The sequence below is a fragment of the Ursus arctos genome, unplaced genomic scaffold (genome assembly GCF_023065955.2).
Source record: "Ursus arctos isolate Adak ecotype North America unplaced genomic scaffold, UrsArc2.0 scaffold_29, whole genome shotgun sequence".
NCBI classification, from domain to species: domain Eukaryota; kingdom Metazoa; phylum Chordata; class Mammalia; order Carnivora; family Ursidae; genus Ursus; species Ursus arctos.
In genome coordinates, this window is record NW_026622974.1 from 26,533,247 (window position 1) to 26,553,688 (window position 20,442).

The 20,442-nt window shown below is 33.8% G+C and overlaps 1 protein-coding gene across 13 annotated transcripts in view; it reads left to right on the forward strand.

The window, feature by feature from the left end:
• Positions 1-20,442, forward strand: part of RIMS1 (regulating synaptic membrane exocytosis 1) — an 851,235-nt gene that overhangs the window by 670,804 nt on the left and 159,989 nt on the right. For all 13 annotated transcript variants that reach the window (XM_057303964.1, XM_026507096.4, XM_044387122.3 and 10 more), the window contains 3 exons: positions 15,728-15,795; positions 16,347-16,457; positions 18,676-18,775. In XM_057303964.1, coding sequence (XP_057159947.1) covers positions 15,728-15,795; positions 16,347-16,457; positions 18,676-18,775 — 279 coding nt within the window. The remainder of the gene's footprint in view (positions 1-15,727; positions 15,796-16,346; positions 16,458-18,675; positions 18,776-20,442) is intronic.

Sequence of the window (20,442 nt, forward strand, 5' to 3'; positions counted from 1 at the left end):
CATGTACTTGCAGAGGGTGGTAGTTGCTAGCTGACAAAGATCACGAATCTCGTGTTCATGGTCACACTTACTGTGTCTTCTCCATGATAGACATACACTGTTTTGAGATGAAGACTGAAGCAATGATGGTTCAAGCTCCCATACATTTGCACCTGAGAGATGAGAAGAAAATAATGTGATTGATTTCTCTATCTAGCTTTGAGGGAGCAGTTTATTTGAATTTACAGTTTCTAAAAATATATGTATGAAGGCAGTAACTTCATTAGTGAAGTGATTATTGTACAGAAGATTGCCCACTCAGTTCTCTTCGAACTTTGTGATTTTATGTGATACCGTTAGTTATTAACACATAGTTAAAAAGCTCTTCAGGAGAAGGAGATATTTTCATTCTCAAGTATTGCTTGTGAATGGCCCTGAGGAAAATTTTGTTAGAGAAATGATGGAATTCATTTGGAAAACAAAGACAAAATTAATCTCCGTGAATAGCAAGTATATATTCTGGGTAATCCTGGAGTGTTGGAGAGAAAAAAATTTCTTTACCATTCAGATTTCTTCTAGCTGATCTAAGAATTAAAGTGACATGAGCCAGATTAACATGAAAAAACAAAACAAGGTTTAATTACATGGGCATGGAAGCTCAATAATGAAATTGAGACCTAAAGAAATGACCAACACAGGCAGTTTTTATGCCTTTTAGATAATTTTTTTTCCCCTAGATGAAGTGCTTTTTATTTTTGGATCAACCAAACATATAAAAACTCTTTAATATACAAACTTCAGTCACAATCACAACAGCATCCACATAGCAATGAGGAGATGGGATGTGGTGAGCATATCGGGGTGGGGATGAGGGAAGTTTTCCAGGGTCCCTACAGCTTCCTGTGCCTGCAGTTACTCTGTGACCTGTGGCCTTTTAGAGCTTGTCTTAACAGAGGGCAGCTCAAGGCAGCCAGAGGCAGAGAGGCCCTGATGCCGACGCTGGGACAGACTAAGCACAGCAAGCCCCTCCACAATGCCATCTTCCCACTGTGGTGGCCTCGAGGGAAAACCAGATCCAATTAGGAGGTAACAGGAAAGTGACTGTGAGGAGAGTCATCAATAAAATAAATATTTCTTCCTCTCAATTTTCTAAGGCCTGGAAGATTAAAAGGAAGCATGCCCAATTATAAAAATAGAGATCAATGAAGAATTACTAATTATCTTACAGTAATATTAATAATCAAGAAGACTTTTGCTCTATTCAGTTTCACACTGATAAATGGTAGGCTAGTGAAATGGGTTTAGATTTTGGATAGCCTGCTTCAAGTAGGCCATCTTTTGTCTTTAAGAAGGTAATTATCATAATCATATAAGGAGTTGGTCAGTTTGTTGCAGAAATGCAACCAAAAATTGCAAATGCCTAGTTACTAGAAATCACCTGTTTCAAAGAAGGTTTTATGTGAGCTGTATGAGTTTCAAAGACCAGGGAGATAAATTCTTATTCTGACAAATTGTCAATATTGAATAAATTTCAAAGCTGACTTCAGAAAAGGGGGCATATTGATTGTAACAGATGTGGGTTCTAGGAAATGTGTTTTCAGTTGTATAACATCTGTCACATATTTTAGACTTATTCGTAGCTTTTGAACTTTTTTTGTGGTAACAAGAAGCTGCTAGCCTTGCAGTGTTTTGTTGTCGTTGTTGATTGGTTGGTTGGTTGTTTTTCCCTCTCTAAAGAATGCTTAGCCCTTGGAGCTTATTCTTAACTTCTAAGCACATCCAAATTGGAACAATTGTTTTATCCACTTTGAAGTTTTACTTTTATTTCAAGATATAGTTTTCTACTAGTTTACTTAGATTACATAAAGTTTGTTATTATTGTTTTCTATATTTTTCTTCTTCATCAGTGTCTTTGAAATTGTTTAAGGGACTCATCAGGGAAGAGATATTAACATATCTGTATATAGTATTTCTCTTGCCTGTTGATACTAAAGTCTTTTCAAAAATATGATTCATTAGAGTCCTGATAGCTCATGAAAGTGCTTTCTGAGATGAATTTCTTTGCCCTCTGTATGTAATCATAAAGCTCATTTTCTCGGAGTATGGTTTCTTGATTTCCTAAGTGTGTAGCTTAAATAGGGTTCTTAATAAAAGCATACTGCTGAGGCTGAGGACCTGCAAGAGAGGATAATTCCGGAAGCTAAAGGTAGAGCACCAAGGCAATATAGCAGTGCCCCAGTCTGAGTCACCCCTTCATCCAGACTCTTTAACCATTTGTAATTTGGAGAGTGATCATATAGGCCCATTAGAGAAATAAAGGAAGCAATGGGCTTTCTCAGAAAAATACTTGCTGCACACAAAATTTTATGTACAATTTTAAAGAGTATATGGATCCCCTAACTCTAATTAAAAGGGCTCACATAACTCAGGTTATAAAGTTTGCCATAAAGGTCACAAAAACAAGAGTACTTGGCATTCCATGGTAGAAAAAGTCTTTCCCTGTATGAACGTAAGCCATTTCTCCTCGATGGTTAGTGAATAAACCCAAGACTCACTTCAAAATGCTCTTCCTTTGAAACTTCATTGCCATTTGAAATTTTCATGGGCTGTTACTCCACATCATAGTGACAAAATCCACCCCAAGCTTAACTTTCCAAAGGTAAATAAATGATAAGATACATTGATATAAGTAAGGAGACTAGAAATGACAGAAAATTCAAATGCAACATAGAGTGCTTTCATTTAGATGAATGGAGGACTGTGCTTTATAGGGACCCACATTATTTCACCTGTACCTGAAGGGCCAGCTAGGACTATTTCTGTTCCAAATGGCTTAACAGAGGCTAGGGTTTTTTTTTCTGACATTAGGCTTCCTTGATAAATGTGTTGTGACTCCCTGGCATCAGAGGCTAGTCTTGTTCTAGAGCCGGCATGTACTTATAGAGATCTCTGTGTAAGGTTTGTTTTAGTCTATGGAATGTTACTGTAATCAGAGCTATTCAATGAGGACATGAAGGTGATGGAAAATTAGGCACAGGAGAAGATCCCCCAAAATATCTATTTAGTTTGAGAGACCCTTTTGAGTATTGATGACAACCCTATGGCTTATAATGAGGAGAAGGATCTGTTTTTGGAGTTTTTGCTTGAAGTTGTCCCTTTTGAATTTGCTATGCAAAGTCTTTGAACATAGCATCTTTAGTCTTCACATTTGCCCTGGCTGGCTTATAAAGCTAAATTGAAACGAGTACAGTTTTCATGCCTGTGACCTAAGTGCACATCTGGATTTTGGATCTAAAATATGATTCATGATAATTACATTGAACAAAGACCATAATAGGCCCAAAGATCTGGAGTGTGTGTGTGCATGTGTGTAATTTTTTGTCATCAAAACTACTAGTGTATCACTTTGGGAAATGAATGGAACTATAAAAATTATTGGTAATAAATGAAATTATAAAGGCTAGCAAGATGTCTTTCATTATATTTATCCCTTTCAACAGTAGAAAATGCAAAATAGCCAGGCTAGAGTAATATAGTTTCTAATTTGAAAAATGAGTATTTAGTCATTAGAATACAGTTGCAACAATTATCTTAATCTAGGTTCTTTAAAAATATATTTCAAACATGAATAAGCATTTTATACCTAAAAGTAAAGGCTACTTACAGTCTTACCATATAGAAGGAAAATGAGGTTGAGTTTAGGAGATGCCTGCCAACGGACTCTCATTTTTAAATGGAGATAAACCTTTAATTTGAGTTGAAGTGTATATAAAATAAATATGTCCTTCAGCCATCAAAAAGAATGAAATCTTGCCATTTGCAACGATACGGATAGAACTAGAGAGTATTAGCTAAGCGAAATAAGTCAGTCAGAGAAAGACAAATACCATATGATTTCACTCATAATTGGAATTTAAGAAACAAAACAGATGAACGTAGGGAAAGGGAAGGAAAAATAACACAAGATAAAAACAGAAAGGGAGGCAAACCATAAGAGACTCTTCACTCTGGGAAATAATGGTTGCTGGAGGGGTGGTGGGAGAGGGATGGAATAATCAGGTGATGGGCATCAAAGAGGGCACTTGATGTAATGGGCAATGAGTGTTATATGCAACTGATGAATCACTAAATTCTACCCTAAACTAATAATACACTATATATTAACCAAATTGAATTTAAATTAAAAAATTTTTAATAAAATAAAATAAATATGTCTTATATTTTGGGAAAGATTAAGGTAAACTGACTTTTTCTTAATATTGGAACTATTATAATCACACTAATAATCTGATATTTCTCATGGGTTCCATTCTCATTCATCCATTTTTCCAGCTCATTCTTACTGTGATCAGTAAGAAACTCTAACTAAAATTTGGGTTGGTATATATTGAAATCAGGTGCAGTATAATGATCTTATGTTGTTGTTAAAATCATTGGAATTATTCAATCAATCTTAAATGTGCTCATATTTATTGGGAGAAATTACTTAAAGATATTTACTCTTTGTGAGTGAAATCACTGTGTCTTAATCAGGAAAGGGTTGTTATAGATTTATAAAATTTGCATTAGAAAACACATGAAAAATCATTATTCTTAACATTGTTGAAATAGCAATTTAATCTTTTTTCATAAAAGAGTGCAAAGAATAATTGACAGATTTAATGTCACTGAAAATTTAAAAAAAAACAGTGAAAACAATATTCAGTTTCAATTTTTTCACCAAATAGTTGTTAATCTCACAATTTAATTCAGTACATTACCAATCCCCTAGAAAAGAGTTTTGTTTGCTTTAGCTTACTTAAAAAGGCATTAATTTTTATTAAGAATATTTAAAAGATATTTCAGCCACTCTGTGTGTAGGATATTTTGCAAAAAACAATTAACTCTATATTTCCCATTTTTTGTACTGCATTTACAAAATGTCAAGAAATAGAATATTCAAAGGGAGAAAATAAGAATTACTACTTATTTATTGACTGTTTAAGACATCATAAATCTAAAGCAGTTTTTGATAAGCAGTTACTGCATGTCTGTGTTTTGTTGCTTTTATGAGTAATGATTTAATTTTGGAATGGTAAAAACTCAGCTTCAAGACCCTAATTCTCAATGGCTGAGTTTTCCGATATGGCAGATATTTGCCAACCAGCTGGTTGTTATGGATGCTATTTGTTTATGGTATTTTAATTAAAATCTTTTTCATCAGTATTATATATTACTCCATCCTTTTTAGTTTTAAATAAACCAAGAAAGCTGAAAAGGAGATTTCTTTTCTTAAAAGTTTATATGCCACAAAGTAATTTTTTCGGTTGTTGCCTAATGAGTATTGTTTTAACATCTGTTATTATGTTGCCCGTTAGGACTGCTGTGTTCGTAGTGCTACTCAACTATCACAGTGTTGAGGGCATGCACACCCTTCACCAGTTTGTTTGATTTAAGTTTGTTTGTTTGTTTAATTTCCCTGTCCCTTTCCTTGTGAATTCTTACTGCTGCCACTGTGCTTTCCTTACCAACAAAATGCATCTTCAGTGGTCCTGTAGAGTTGAATAACAGAAAAACTCAGGATTTTGACTGTTAAAATTGGCGAGGGTCTAGTGGGTTTTTGGAAGAATAAAGTCTAGGAGCTCAGATTTGTTACATTATTTATTGCTAAATTAGAAGCCTTTTTTTCACTTGCTTTTCATTTCTCTGGCAAGATTTCCAAGTAGATAATTTGCTGAGATAGTTTGCTATTTTCTGAATTCTGCTGTTTAAGCTATGGATAAGTGAACACCTGTACAGCAAGTGCATTTTAGTTGTTTCTCATTGCATCAAAGTTGTTTTGAGATTGAGGGATGGGAAATTCTATATTTTAATGAAAACAGAGTTATAATAAATATGTTAAAATATGTTTTGTGCATATTCATTTAATTTTATTTTAATTCCTGCTTTAAAGTCTACCTTAATATCAAAGGTGACTTAAGGTACCTACCAAAGCATAAAAACATAGCCATATCAAATAAGTTAAAAAGGTGTAGAAAAGATTGGTAAGGAAAAATAAGGGAAGAAAATTAGGCTGCAGATTTAACCATAAACATTCTAACACACGTGCTTTCAGAAAGGTACTATCAGTTATAAAACTTCAGCTTCCATAACTTGAAAATAAACCAGTTAAGGGCACACTACTTTTTCCTGATACCGACACCAGAGAGAAGTTTCTTTTGTATAGTTTCGCAGAGAACATAATCATCGTCAGAGCATGATCCACTGAATAACATCATTACCATGATCCATGCAGTCATCTGTTGAAGGACAATATATGAAAGGAACTGTGGAGGTGGAGGAGGGGAGAGGGACTATATGGAAATGCCATGTAGACCAGGTGCATGGTTGTGTGGTGCTCAGATTAATTCAGAGTTAGATTTTAGCACATCTAAGTTGACTTACTGCACATCCCTCACAAAGACCTCTGTAGATACTATTGCTTTAAGATAAAGCATTTCAAAAATATTGAGAAATGTTATATTCCAAAATATATTCTCTCTGAAGTGCACTTGGGAGTAGTTCAGTGCAGCTAGGTAATTGTGGAATCATGGATTTAAACAGCCAGGCACACTAGGCATTTCCTTACATTCCTGAGTAGAAGGCCATCCCATTCTTCTCACAAGAGCACCTGTGACCCAGCCAAGAAACCGTATTGGGCCCTTTAAGTCTAGGCCAGTGAGACTTCTGATTTTTTAAAGGAACAGTGTTTGTTATGAAGATGTTATCTAAGATGAAGCTATTTTGAGATTATTATATTGGAAATGTAATTTTAGACTCATTTATCCAACCCTTAAATATTTAGGAACTCTGGTAGAGAAGTCCTTTATTGAGTCAGTAGGTTAATTTTTGACCAACCTTAATGTAGTTTGCTTTATAAAAATAAGTGTATATGTGATCTAAATGCATTGTGAATATTGTTCCTTCCTTTTGTGCTTTCTCTTGCCTGACTTATCATCCATCGTATGGAATTTGAGTAGAATTGAAAGCTTTATGCAGTCTGACCACTTTGGCACTGTGGCAGAGATTTAGCTAGTGACCTTGCAGTATTTTGCAACCTGGTTTCCTGTGGCTATAATTTGAAAATTTATGAATATGGATACTTCACATTTTTCTCTAGAACAATGTTGAGGCATAAAATTTTCTCAAAATTGCTATGCCTAGGGATTTCCTACTGCCAGTACATGAATTTCCAACTTAAAAACAAAAAGTCCTTTAATATATCTATAAATTTTTTTAAAAATTTTTTTAAAGATTTTATTTATTTGACAGAGACAGCCAGCGAGAGAGGGAACACAAGCAGGGGGAGTGGGAGAGGAAGAAGCAGGCTCCAGGAGAACAGGGAGCCCGATGCGGGGCTCGATCCCAGGACCCTGGGATCACGCCCTGAGCCAAAGGCAAACGCTTAACGACTGAGCCACCCAGGCACCCCTACAAATTGTTTGTTTGAATAGCTAAAATAAAATAAGCAAATAAAAAAAAAATTAAGGGGGGGAAAACCCAATATTTATAGTAACTTTCTTTGATAGAGCTCTGGTTTTAAAACATCTGTTTATATAACCAAAAATGTTTGCTAGAGTATATTTATTTCCTACTATTTTATGACTTAACTACATATTTTTAAATAAGCAGTATCAGTCCCTCGTAAGTACTCCCATTTTGTTCTGTGTGCCGTTAGAATTCATCTTATCATCATCTATTGTTATTTATATCACTTAGACTGTGATAATGTATCAATCTCTGTATTTTTTCATTTCCATGTCTTTGGGATGTAGAGGCAGGCAGAAGTTGATTTGACATTCAGAATCATTATGGCAAATTAATATTGTTTTGCTAGTGTTGCCAGGGTGTGAGGTCTGGATAAAGACTGACATTTTCCTTTATCAAAGATATTTACATCTAGAGTGCTTTCTTGTAATGTCTCTGCTGTGAACTTGCCCAACACTACAATTTCTTAAACCTGTGGTTAACATCCAGTCCCCAAACAATGAAAACATATAAACCCCGATTTTTTCCACAGGGTTTCCTGGCTGGTTATTCCGAGGCTTTGCACGTGACAACCTGTTCTCCCACGTGAATGGAATACTCAGTCTCAATGTGGAAGCCTGGTCAGTTGGAAAGTTGCAGTTAAATATTTCCCTCCTATGTGCAGCACTTCCAAAATTCTTATTTATGTAGAGTCATTGTGTCAGAAAAAAGAAAAAAGTTTCCCTAAGTTTGTTAATTCTGTGTTTATCCTGTTTATCCACGGCACTTTCTCTTGTATATATAGATTCTGGGAAAGAAATTTCTCAGGCATTAGGCCTCAAACCATATTTACACATGAAATTTATTCCTCTCTAAGCTATTATATGTAGACATCTTTTTGCCCTGTCATCAATGATCTTAGACTTTTCTTTAGATACATTTTTATTGTCATTTAATATAGACAATAACTGCAGCCTGGTTTAGATTTCCTGAAGACCATGAACATCCCTTGTTATTCTAAGGCACAAGTGTGTGTGTGCGAGTATGCATGTGTGGTTTTTGTTGTTGTTGTTGTTGTTGTTCAGAACTTTCAGGAATTTTAATTAATCAACTTCTTTTGAGGCCTGCAGCATCAGGTCAGTGCAGAGATAAAAAATAAGGATGTAATCACACATCATGGTGTTTTGGAAGTGTTTCTGAACTCTGACGCTTCATATAGTCTCAAAAATCTAAGTTTATATATTTTTCTAAACTAGGAAAAATTAAGCTGATGACCAGTGTTAACTATCTCAAATACCTTTTTACTTCTCAATGTTTTAGCTTACTTAAAGTAAATCTACAAAATTTTCTGTGCTTTTCCAAAGCCCCATCATTCAGGGTGACTCTAATACATATTTAAACTTATAGTTGTTTTCTAAAGACCATCCATCTTATTATTATTTAGGTGATTTCGCAAGGATTATAAACTGAAAAAAGGAATCTCAGGAAGTTAGGATGCTTATAACCTATTAGGATATAAATATTAAAATGTATTCCATAACTAATTTCTATACCAAATAATTTTTAAGGTATAATACAAGTTGCTTTCAAGGAAACATTTTCAAGGATATCTTGAGTCATCAGAAAAAAAAAAAAAAGATGAAGGATTATAATAGCCTACCATGTTTCATGATACAGAGTAATTCAGTCATAGATATTTTGCTGATAGATGTGTTTCATTCTCCCACATTAAAACATGATCATATAAAGAAGAAATGACAAAATACTTAATTTTACATTAGGGGTACATTGTGCATTCTGATCAAATTAATTACTTCACAGTCCAGATATTTTTAGTTAGGGGTTAATCTACGTATTTAATGTATAGATCACCTGACTATACTATAAAAACAACCGTTTTCTTAATACATTAGGCTCGCCTTGGCTTTATGGAAATTAACAGGAAGACGTATGTTACTTTTTCTATATGTGATGGCCCTTTTCCTCATCCTTTAGCAATTGGGATTAAAGAAATATTCATTCATTCTGAACACTTGAGCATCGGTTTTACACCAGGCCAATTAATGATTTCTGTAAGCAAAGTGATTTTAACATTTTTCTAAGCCTACTCAGAGCATCCTTTGCAGAGATTACTGATACTATATGTATTTTAGTTATGATAGCTAATTACCTATAAATGTGATCTCTAACACCTGTGATTTCATATTTCTAATTTCAGTTGTGTAGTTATATAATAAAATCTATTTCTGAAGTCCTTCATAATTTACAAAGCTGGCATATCTCATTTAATCCTCATGAAACATGTACAAGAAAGTGGCATTATCCCCAGTTTATAGAGAAGGACAACGTTTATATAGATGATGGGATATTATCAAGAATATGGCAGTTAGGAATAGAGTCACAAATCTCTAATGTTAAGTAAAAGGTTCTTTTTATACAAAAGCTGTTTTTTTATGTTTTATAAGAAAAAACATAATTATTAGTTTCAGATAAGATATAACGCTCTTACTGGGGGAATTGAAATAGAGTGAGGTTCTCTGATTTTTCACGTTTTCAAATAAGTAAACTGTGGGGGCAGTTCCTTAATTTTTACCTGGCTTTAGAACTGACAGAGGTGCTTATCAGTATTATTATTGGAAATACTTTTTAGTCTATTTTTTACACTGTAATGACAACTTGCATTTCTGTGGTGCTCTATAGTTGGTAAGCAATTTCATGTGCTTTGTCTCAGACTACCCTCACAAGAGCGGTGGAACGCTGCTGGAGTTACCTCTGAAGTACAGGGATGATCTGAATGCCTGAGCTCAGAGTTAGGCAGAAGTGTTGATTCTGAGTTCCACATAACTGCTTTGTAGAATCGTGTGGTCATCGGGTTGGTGTTCCATTAGTGCTCAGATTCACCGAAAAGTTCACAAAATAACCAGAAAAGTACCAGCTCCACCAAAAATGTTCGTGAAATTCTAGATCAGCCACCAAGCCTCTGTTCCCGTGCCCTAGCAGCATTAAACAGAGATGGCACCACAGGCCCTTAAACAAATATCTCATCTTTCTTTGGAAGTAGTTCAACTCTGGAGTTTCTATTGAGTATAAACTGTTTCTGAATACAAACATCTTTGGCACCTCATTAACTTCATAAATCATAGTGGATGCATTTACTTGAACCATCAGACTTTTATATCTGAGAAAGAGTAGCATTGTTGGTTCTCTGATAGAAGCAGAGCACATTCCTAACAAAGGGGAATTTTGAAAGTGAAATTTCTAACAAGCATTCAGGGAACAGCCACTCTAGTGAATCCCTACAAGCTGGATATAATGTAATTCTTCCAGCAAGTGGCACCTTGTGTGTGTGTGTGTGTCCTGGGTCAAAACCAGAATTTGGAATTTATATCACTTAGAATTTTTGGAGAGGTTCTTGCTGAAGACCAGTGGTTTGGAGATGCCTCTAGCCATGCCTCAAGGGACACAAATTCCTTAATTATGCAGCATTTGCTGTCAAATTGTGGAGTGAACATTAGTGTGTATATTGAATGAAATCACCAAAAAGTGTTTGAGGAACAATGTTTTTACTATTCTAGGGACTTAGACTGGTAGTAATTCAGTAGTGAATGATAATTTATTGATTTTGCATACACATAGTATTTATTTTTATAGGCTTTAGTATTTCACTGATTATGTTATTCATGATTAAATTTAGCAAGTATATCTTCCCATTTTATTTTAATGCCTGGATTCTAAGACCTATTAAATAATATTTGTTTCTTATCCCTGACTGCTAATTTAACTTAAGTAAAATTAGGCTTTCTGGGACTTCGCTGTACTGTATAGCAAACTATGGCTTATTTATTTCAAAGTTAGCACCATTGTAATTTTTAATTTAGGGGTGGGAGCAGACACACTTGACTTTTGTAAGCATGGGACTATCTGAAATAGACTTCTAAAATAAGAGGGAGTTATTTCAAAATGGTGTTTTCATTATATTAATCAGAAGTTAAGATTTCTTTTCTCAGTTCTTAGACTTTGGATTTTAATGCCTATCTATGAAAAGAAGGCCCTTGTAAAATATTAAAATGAGTTAAAATGTATAATGTTTTTATCACATTATAACCAAAGCAATATTTATTAACTCCTGTGTGTTGACCCATGGTACTCAGTGTAAAAAATACCCTACTTTGTCTCAAATTTAAAACTCATTCTTAGAACTTGAGTTGGTTTTTGTGTGTGCACTGCATGTCTATTCAACATGAATGTCTATTCAACAAACATATTTTTACCAAGTATTTTGGCTATGTGCTATGCTATAATAAAGTATATGAGGGTTTATTTAATTTTACTTAGTCCCAACACACATCCTACTATAGAGGATAAACAGAAATAAAAAAGGGAAACAGTTTAAGGGGTATAGGAAATCTCTGGTAAAGATGATTCTGCTGATTTTTGGTCTATGAATTTTATAATTTCTTTGGATACCAACAATCTGTACTATATAGGAAGAATAATTTTCTTTGAGATAGCAAGTAGCACAGTTATAGATATGCATTTGGAATTGTGCACAGTTACTGTGAGTCAGTCTTGAAATTAGTTTCAGTCCCATCTTTTATCACCATTCATTATAATGAGGTTAAAAATATGCTGTATATTTCTTCTGCAAATAGAAAAGAAGTCCAAACTATCTATTACTTAAATGCTTTGGTGTAGATAACCTTTTGTTTACTGCCTACACATTAGATGCACATTCCACTTGGTCAAGTGTAATTATCATGTAAATTGTTAGGTATTTATTGTGTGAAATCAGAATTATGGTTTTTTCTTTATGGTTTTAATATACTCACACACAGTCATGCATCTGTATGATTTAGAAAGCATTTTTGTTCAGCTGACTGATTAGTCCGTTGTGCTTTGACATTAAATATCACAAGATACAAAATTTTAAATCCTAGAGGTACATGTTTGCACATTGTTATGTTCTCCAATCGTAATGACCTGGGTTAGGAAAAGCTGGTTCTCTTTACAGAAGGCTCAGGAGTCCTTTAGCTGACTTTTATTCATGCAGTGAAAGTTGTGTGCTTATTTATTAAGTTTAGTTAACTACATTTTCATAAGGGATAGGATAAAAGTCTGTTCTTAAAGTCTTAACAAAATAATACTCAAAATTATAATACGTCATTGAACTTTGGCTCTTTATGAACTTGAGCCATTTCCATAGACTCAAGCATCTGATATATTCCCTGAATCTAAATTAATAATAATAGTTAATTTGTTCCTTTATAGTTATATTGAATATTAGAACCAAAATGGTTTGGTATTAAGTCCATAAGAAAATACCCTGAATTTATCATTGTGTAGCCATGCTACTTGGAAATCAATCTCTTTAATCACCTATTAGAAAAATAATCAAGGAAAATGATTTATATTAATGAAATACCAGATTCTGAATATTTTAGGAGAAAGTTTTCTTGAGTGTTGCTTAGTCCATTAATAATGGAGAAATGTGACTTATAAAGACAAATTACAGTACTTAAAAAGTCAATAATATCTTTAAAATTTAGTAACGACATTAAAGAAGAAAAATAAGTTTAAAACTACATATTTAGATTTTAGAATTTGTTTTTCGTAAGTCTTTAAGCAAAAATGTTATAATCTAATGGGTGATAATGAAATTTGTGGTAAGAAAACTGTTAGAAACTGTTCAGAATGTGAAGGAGGTGTAACTGTATACTAAAATATATACAAGTATTATTGTGTACTGAAATATTGAATGCCCTCTTAATTTACATTTAGTAGCAACTTTTAGTAGATATCAACAATACTGTGTATGACCAAAATTATCCCATCTTAATCCAATTAAATTAGACTCTCCATTCAAGATCATGTACCAGAAACATCAGCTTTTGGTTCTTTGTATAAGGAGCACTTTTTGCACAGGGGACATTCATCAGATATGTATAACCAGACTTACTTAGGACAAGGTGAGTGAAACACAGGGTTGAACCACCATAGGAGGAATTGGTGCGTGAGCCAGAGAATGATCCCAATAAGAAGTACAGTTTTTAAGATCTAAGTTATTGAAGAGTGCACTTGTGAGGAGCACGGGGTGTTGTATGAAGTATTGAATCACTGTATTGTATACCTAAAACTAATATTACACTCTATGTTAACTAACTGAAATTTAAATTAAAAAACTTAAAAAAGATCTAAGTTATTGAAAAATACAAAAAACTTCCCTTGAAGTCTTTAAAATGGGTTGGATTTTGTCATCTTTTTAACCTCAAAGACTTTTCAGAGCAGCTCAGCTTTCAACTTAATGACTAATTTTCTTCTTTAAGCCCCGCAAATCCCAGTGATTCTATTAATTTGTCACAGTATTTCACAATGAGTCAGCATTTAAGAAGTCATCAGACTTTCTTACTCCTACATATATGAAATTTTAGGGAAAAAGCTTTATGAATTGTTATAATCTTTTGAATGATATTTGTAGTTACTACTTAAAAGTACTTACAATTTTATATTATGGTACATAGTTTTTCTTTCAAGAGGAACAGTGTCATAATACTAAGGACAAAGCAACTTTAAAAATAAGTGTGTGGGCAAGGGATGGGCAAAATGGGTGAAGGGGAATGGGAGATACAGGCTTCCAGTTACAGAATGAATAAGTCATGGGAATAAGAGGTACAGCTTAGGGGATACAATCAATAACATTATGGTAGTGTTGTATTCTAACCGATGGCAGCCACACTTGTGGTAAGCGTAGCATAACGTAGAGAGATGTTGAATCACTCTGTTGTGAGTGTAAAACTAATGTTAACATTTCCTGTCAGCTATATTCAAAGAAAAAAAATTAATAAAAAAACCATGAAGTTTTATAAACAGTAAAAGTAAAAAAGGGGGAAAAAAAAAACCCTGTCCTTTCACAACTTTCCTTATATTCCATTAACTGAGGTGGCCAGAAGAAGAGTAGAAATCTATAATCTTCAGCACCAAGCCATGTACACATTTTAAAATATGTGATTTTGAAAGCGATATGGACTCTGTGTGAAACAGAAACCGAATATAGTTTCTGCTAACGCAGTTTCTAATGTTCACCCCTTCCCAGAATATACTATCATGTACGTGACATATTTGAAGAACATTGTAGTATTTATTGCAGTATATAGTTCATTCTCCTTCAGCTTTTCCAAGATACTATTTAAAAGGAAAGGGGAAGCAGCTACTAAGAAACTTAGGTGTATGGATTTTTTTATGCCTGCAGATTTTAAACATTTTTACATTTTCTATCACATTTCTTTTATAGTGCCTCTATCGGCCATGCCTGTCATCTACGTACAGTTCTTTGCTTACGACCTTCACAGATACCAGCCAAATGCATTTTCCCTATACTCAGCTAGATATCTCACTGTTAGTTGGCATGCTTGACTCACTTTCTTAATATTTTTCTCTTTCAAGATCCATCAGTAGAAAAATTTTCATTGATTTAATCTAATATTTAGAATGTAAAAGATCATTTATTCTCACATTCACCCATGCTGGCCTTTCTCCTATGCAAATACTGAAAGCACTGCAGCTTTCCATTAATTTTTTTCTTTTCTCTCAGGTGCTTTCTTTAGTATTTTATTTTTAAGCCAAAAAAAAAAATTGAAATTAGAGGTTCATAAATTCATGCTTACAAAAGTTAGGATATTTAAGTCTTTTTTCTGGCTTTAGTAAAACTGAATTTTCTGTTCACTGTACTGTACTATTATTAAAAGTTATTCTTGATACTTCATTTATTCAATACTGTGTGCTAAAATGTATGCCCTATTGTCAGCTGATGAGGGAAGAGGATAGAGACCAGAGACTGATTTTGAAAGGATATGATATAGCTCAGAAGAGTAGAAAGAGAGACACTAAGTTTTAATACTTACTTGAGTTCGAGGAATACAATTTTTGCCAGTATCACTAGATGGCAGGCTGTTCCTTGGTATGGTTAGTCTGTTGAGGGAGGGTGGAGTGGGTTAATCCAGTTATTTCAGTACTTTTTATGTGTGTTTCTAGACTGATTAATGAGAATAAAAGTTAGTATGTTGTATTAAGTGCATTTGTAGCACACATTCGTTCCAAGGATTGAGGTTGCAGCCTTTGCAATGAAAGGGTGTATCATTCTGGGATGTATACACTCAAGATTTTGATGCTCATAACCCTTTACTTCATAGACTGAAGCAGCCATACTTAAAATGATGCATTCTCCACTTTAAATCATCGCACTTTTCATTTTTTTCCTGCGGTGCAGGTGATTTGGACTATTACTGGTTGGATCCTGCCACGTGGCATAGCCGGGAAACATCACCTATTAGTTCGGTAAGCTTTCTGGGAAGTGAAAGTTTGGAGCGTAGGGATGATATGTGCTGTTCATTGTCCTGTGTTTGATACGTGGTAGATGGCAATCTTACTCTGTTTCATTATACGTTTTCAGAGAGAAAAATATTCATTTCATTTAAGGCAGTGCAGTTTAGAAGGGAAGTAAAAAGCAATTATTAAATGATGACTATATACAAATGAGATATTATTTGGGTAATGATATCAACGTGAACAACAACTCAAAATACAGAATCAGTTTTCTTTATATAAACAGATTTATTTTAAATTTCAATTTATTTCTGAACAATTTTTTAGAGAATTACTTAGTTGCTGACTACTTTTTTAGAACTATTTAGTTTAAGAGTCTACTACAAATAAAACGTAGCTGTCAAGGCAAATTGTTCTAAGCCTAGGGTAGAACTCACCAGAATAAAGAATTCCCTCTAGAGTGCCTATAACTGAGGAAATCACATCATGCTATAACCAATAATTATGTGTCTATAGGAAAGAAAACAACTTATCTTTTTTTAACTTTATTCATGTTTTAATAGCATCCTGTAACGTGGCAACCATCTAAAGAGGGAGACCGATTAATTGGACGTGTTATTCTTAACAAGAGAACAACCATGCCCAAAGAATCAGGAGCATTACTGGGTCTGAAAGTAAGTATGCTGGTTTAAAGTGTTTCTTAAGGCTGGATAACAGTATGGACTGAATTCAACAAAGTTTCTGACAATGATTTTTAAATATTCTCCTCTCTTCTCCAAAATAAAGTCCTAGTGAATAGATCTTGTTAATATATTGATATCTTATGGTAGAGTTAGTGTTATTATCTGGGTTAATATTTTAAAATCATTTTATTAATATGACATACAGATGTGTTAGGAAACTTCCATAAAAAAGAGCAAAATAAAGAATTTTTATCTGAGTATAAAGTTCAAGGACGATTTTTACATTTAAAAGATTTTAATGGATGGTAGTAAAGTTAGATAATGTGAACTGCATAATTTTATTGTATCCTGACAAGCAACATAAAACATCATTAAAGAGATTGTTTCCTAAGTACAATAGAATTTATGGTAATACCAAAAGAGTAAAATGTATCTTTTAAAAATATTAACGGACTTCCAACAGATATGATGAAAAACTAATTAATTGCAAAAGATTATGTTTTATTATAGGAAAAAATACACATACACATTTTGTTTTATTATGTGTGTGCATGTATGTGTTAAATCACATGGTTTTATTTGCTTTCAGAAACTTAGAGAAGCATTCGAAGATCAGCTTTAAAATTATTTACCAAGATATCATATTATATTTGTGTGATAGTTTGACCTCTTCAAAACCATTGACTATTAATTCAACTGAAACCTTTCTTCAGTTAATGTGCTTAATAATATCACCTTATTGGTTATTATCATTAATTTCTCTTGCTATGCGATAATTCTGATCACTTCCACTAATGGGCATGTCCTAAAGAATCATGGATCAACCTCAAGCTTTGAGAATATGCCTTGTACTTTTAATTATACATACTGAGCACCTGCATTGGGAGAAATTAAACTTAAAAATTTTCAGATGTATTTAATTTTAGTTACGATGTAAAAGCCAGGTAAAAGTGTTAAATATTCAGTAATATAACTTAGACATCAAGAGTTAGATTAAAATACATATATATTTCAGATGAAGTCATTTAGATGGTCAGTAGCAATGATAAACTTAGCTATTACCCATCGTACCATAGTAAATTCCTTCCCCAAAGTAGCCTATTCTTGGTTTGAACCCATAGTCTTTATGTCTTAGACCTATATTCTACTAAAGTTATACACAAGAGATAAGTGATGTAACAGTGGGGTATTATGTGCATATAGAACTGTAATTCAGGAGCGCCTGGGTGGCACAGCAGTTAAGCGCCTGCCTTCGGCTCAGGGCGTGATCCTGGCATTACGGGATCGAGCCCCACATCAGGCTCCTCCGCTATGAGCCTGCTTCTTCCTCTCCCACTCCCCCTGCTTGTGTTCCCTCTCTCGCTGGCTGTCTCTATCTCTGTCGAATAAATAAATAAAATCTTTAAAAAAAAAAAAAAAGAACTGTAATTCAAATGGTCGGTATGAATTTTGAGGATAAAGAGAAATGAACCCTAATGTAAACTGTGTCACACACTTCTGTAAGTAGGGAAGACCTGGCACTTGTCTTGTAAGGATTTACATTACCCATGGTCTTCCTGCATTGTTAGGGCAATATAAGTAATCAGTACATGTACTTCATTAGGACACATGCATCTCAAATATAATGAGATGTTTTCTTTTTAAAACTACACTGCCACTTCATGGGATGCCTGGGCAGCTCAGTTGGTTAAGTATCTGACTGTTTTGGGGTTTTTAAAAAAGATTTTATTTATTTATTTGAGAGAGAAAGAACTAGAATGGGGGGCTGGGGGCAGAGCAGAGGCAGAAGCAGGGGGGAGGGGCAGAGGGAGAAGTAGACTCCCCACTGAGCAGGGAGCCTGTCATGGGCTTGATCCCAAGACTGATCCCAGGACCCTGGGGTCACAATCTGAGCCGAAAATAGACGCTTAACCAATTTAGCCACCCAGGTGCCCCAAGTGTCTGACTCTTGATCTCAGGTCAGGTCTTGATCTCAGCATCATGAGTTCAAGCCCCGTGTTGGGGACCTACTTCAAAAAACAAACAAAAAAAAAAAAAAACAAAAAAAACACATACTGCCACTGGTTTAATCAAAAATATATTTCAGTTTATTAATGTACCTACATTCAATCCTAAATACATTGTAAAAAACTGTAGAAGTCATTCCTCAAAGTAATAAACTTATGTTTTGATATGAGTCTTGGGAACTTATAAATTTATTATTATCCAGGTTGTTGGAGGAAAAATGACTGACTTAGGACGTCTTGGTGCCTTCATCACCAAAGTAAAGAAGGGTAGCCTTGCAGATGTAGTTGGACACTTAAGAGCAGGTAAAGTTTCTTTTTATATTTAAACAGTGTGTACTCTTTGCATGAATTGGTGGTTTTCAATTTGGGGTAAGTTATATGTAACAATTAACTAATTTTAGTGCATGAATAAAGACTTTTTTCCTGACGTGGGTATTTACTGATTGCGATAATAGGCAACGATACATCAGTAGCGGTTTGGAGAAAGTACGCTTAGGAATCTTTTTTTATTTGTGTAAAAATAAATAGATACAAATGCTGTAGGAGTCCTAGTTTTTGTAGATGGCTTCATATTGTTGCTACAAAAATCCAGAACAATTTAGCCTTGTAGAAAAAATAATATTACCAATTAATTCCTTAGTTTATATTTTGAGCTGTTATAATTACTAAGGTTTTTCACAATGGTCCCAAAACACTTATTAGTAGTAGTTTTTAGTAAAACACAACCATAATCACATTTCTTACACGGATTATGTAATAAAATATTTGTTAACGTAGTTGTGGCATGCATTGTACTCACGGAGGTCTACTACTTCTTGGTATTTGGAAATTTACCTAATGTTACTCTGTAACCTTAACATGATATAGTAAAATCATTTACTATGTTCAGATATACCATATTCAACATACTTTAAAAACTATTTTTGTTAAATTGCTTACTCCGCATTTTAGTTAAAATCATATTAACATTTTTTCTGGTTTACTTCACAGTTTAGTAGAAATCTTTTGGTTGGAGTGTCTGCTTATGCATTTGAAAGACAATTACAATGAAAACAGAGAAAGCTGAACTGTACAATTGAGGATTAATAACCCATAGCACATAGAAAGAGAACATTTCTAGGCTGTTTTCCATTTTTATACCTTAAGACTGTAATTACTGAGACTTTTAGAAAAGTGTTCTGTAACTGCTAAAGACATTTTTGTTGTAATTGATTGCCAGGATATCAGTTCAAAATCATTTAGGTTTTTTCTTTGATAGAGACTTCCTATGCAGGTGTTATATAAGCAGAAAATACAAATCAGAGATTTTTCTCCATCTGCAATACATACAACTTGGAAGATGTGTAGAGGTACAGTACACTGTTATTTACTATCAGGGACTTGTTATGATTTAATAAGAAGGTAACTCAATCAGGAATAACTGTCAATAAATTGAGCCTTTGCTTGTTCAAAGACTGAAAAATCAGCCTTAGAAAGTTTGAGAATCCCTTAAAAAAAAGTATAAGAATTCCTTGAATCAATGGAATGCTCTAAATGTAGCTATAGAAATCTGAATTTGCAGATCAGATTATAAACATAATGGCTTTTGATTTTGTCTTTGTATTTTAATACAAGATTACGTAAGAGAGTCAGTGAAGGGTTTTTTCTATATAAAATAGCCCTTAGTGATAAATTTCATTTATTTATCACCCTTAATGGGCCTAGAGCCTGAGAAACTTAAACTAAAATGTTAAGAGCTCAGCTTAAATAAGTATAAAACATACAAGTGGACTTTTCACTTCAAGCAATTGATGCATTTGAAAAAAAAGTGTTTTAATAAATTAGATCATATATTCTGTTTGATATACATTATAATTTAGGGATGATCTTCGTTCTGTTTGCATATAAGCATCACTGGCCTCTGCAGTGCTGTGTTTATTAGCATGACCTTTGTTCAGTGTTTGCATTGTTGCTTTAATCTTGCCATAGCT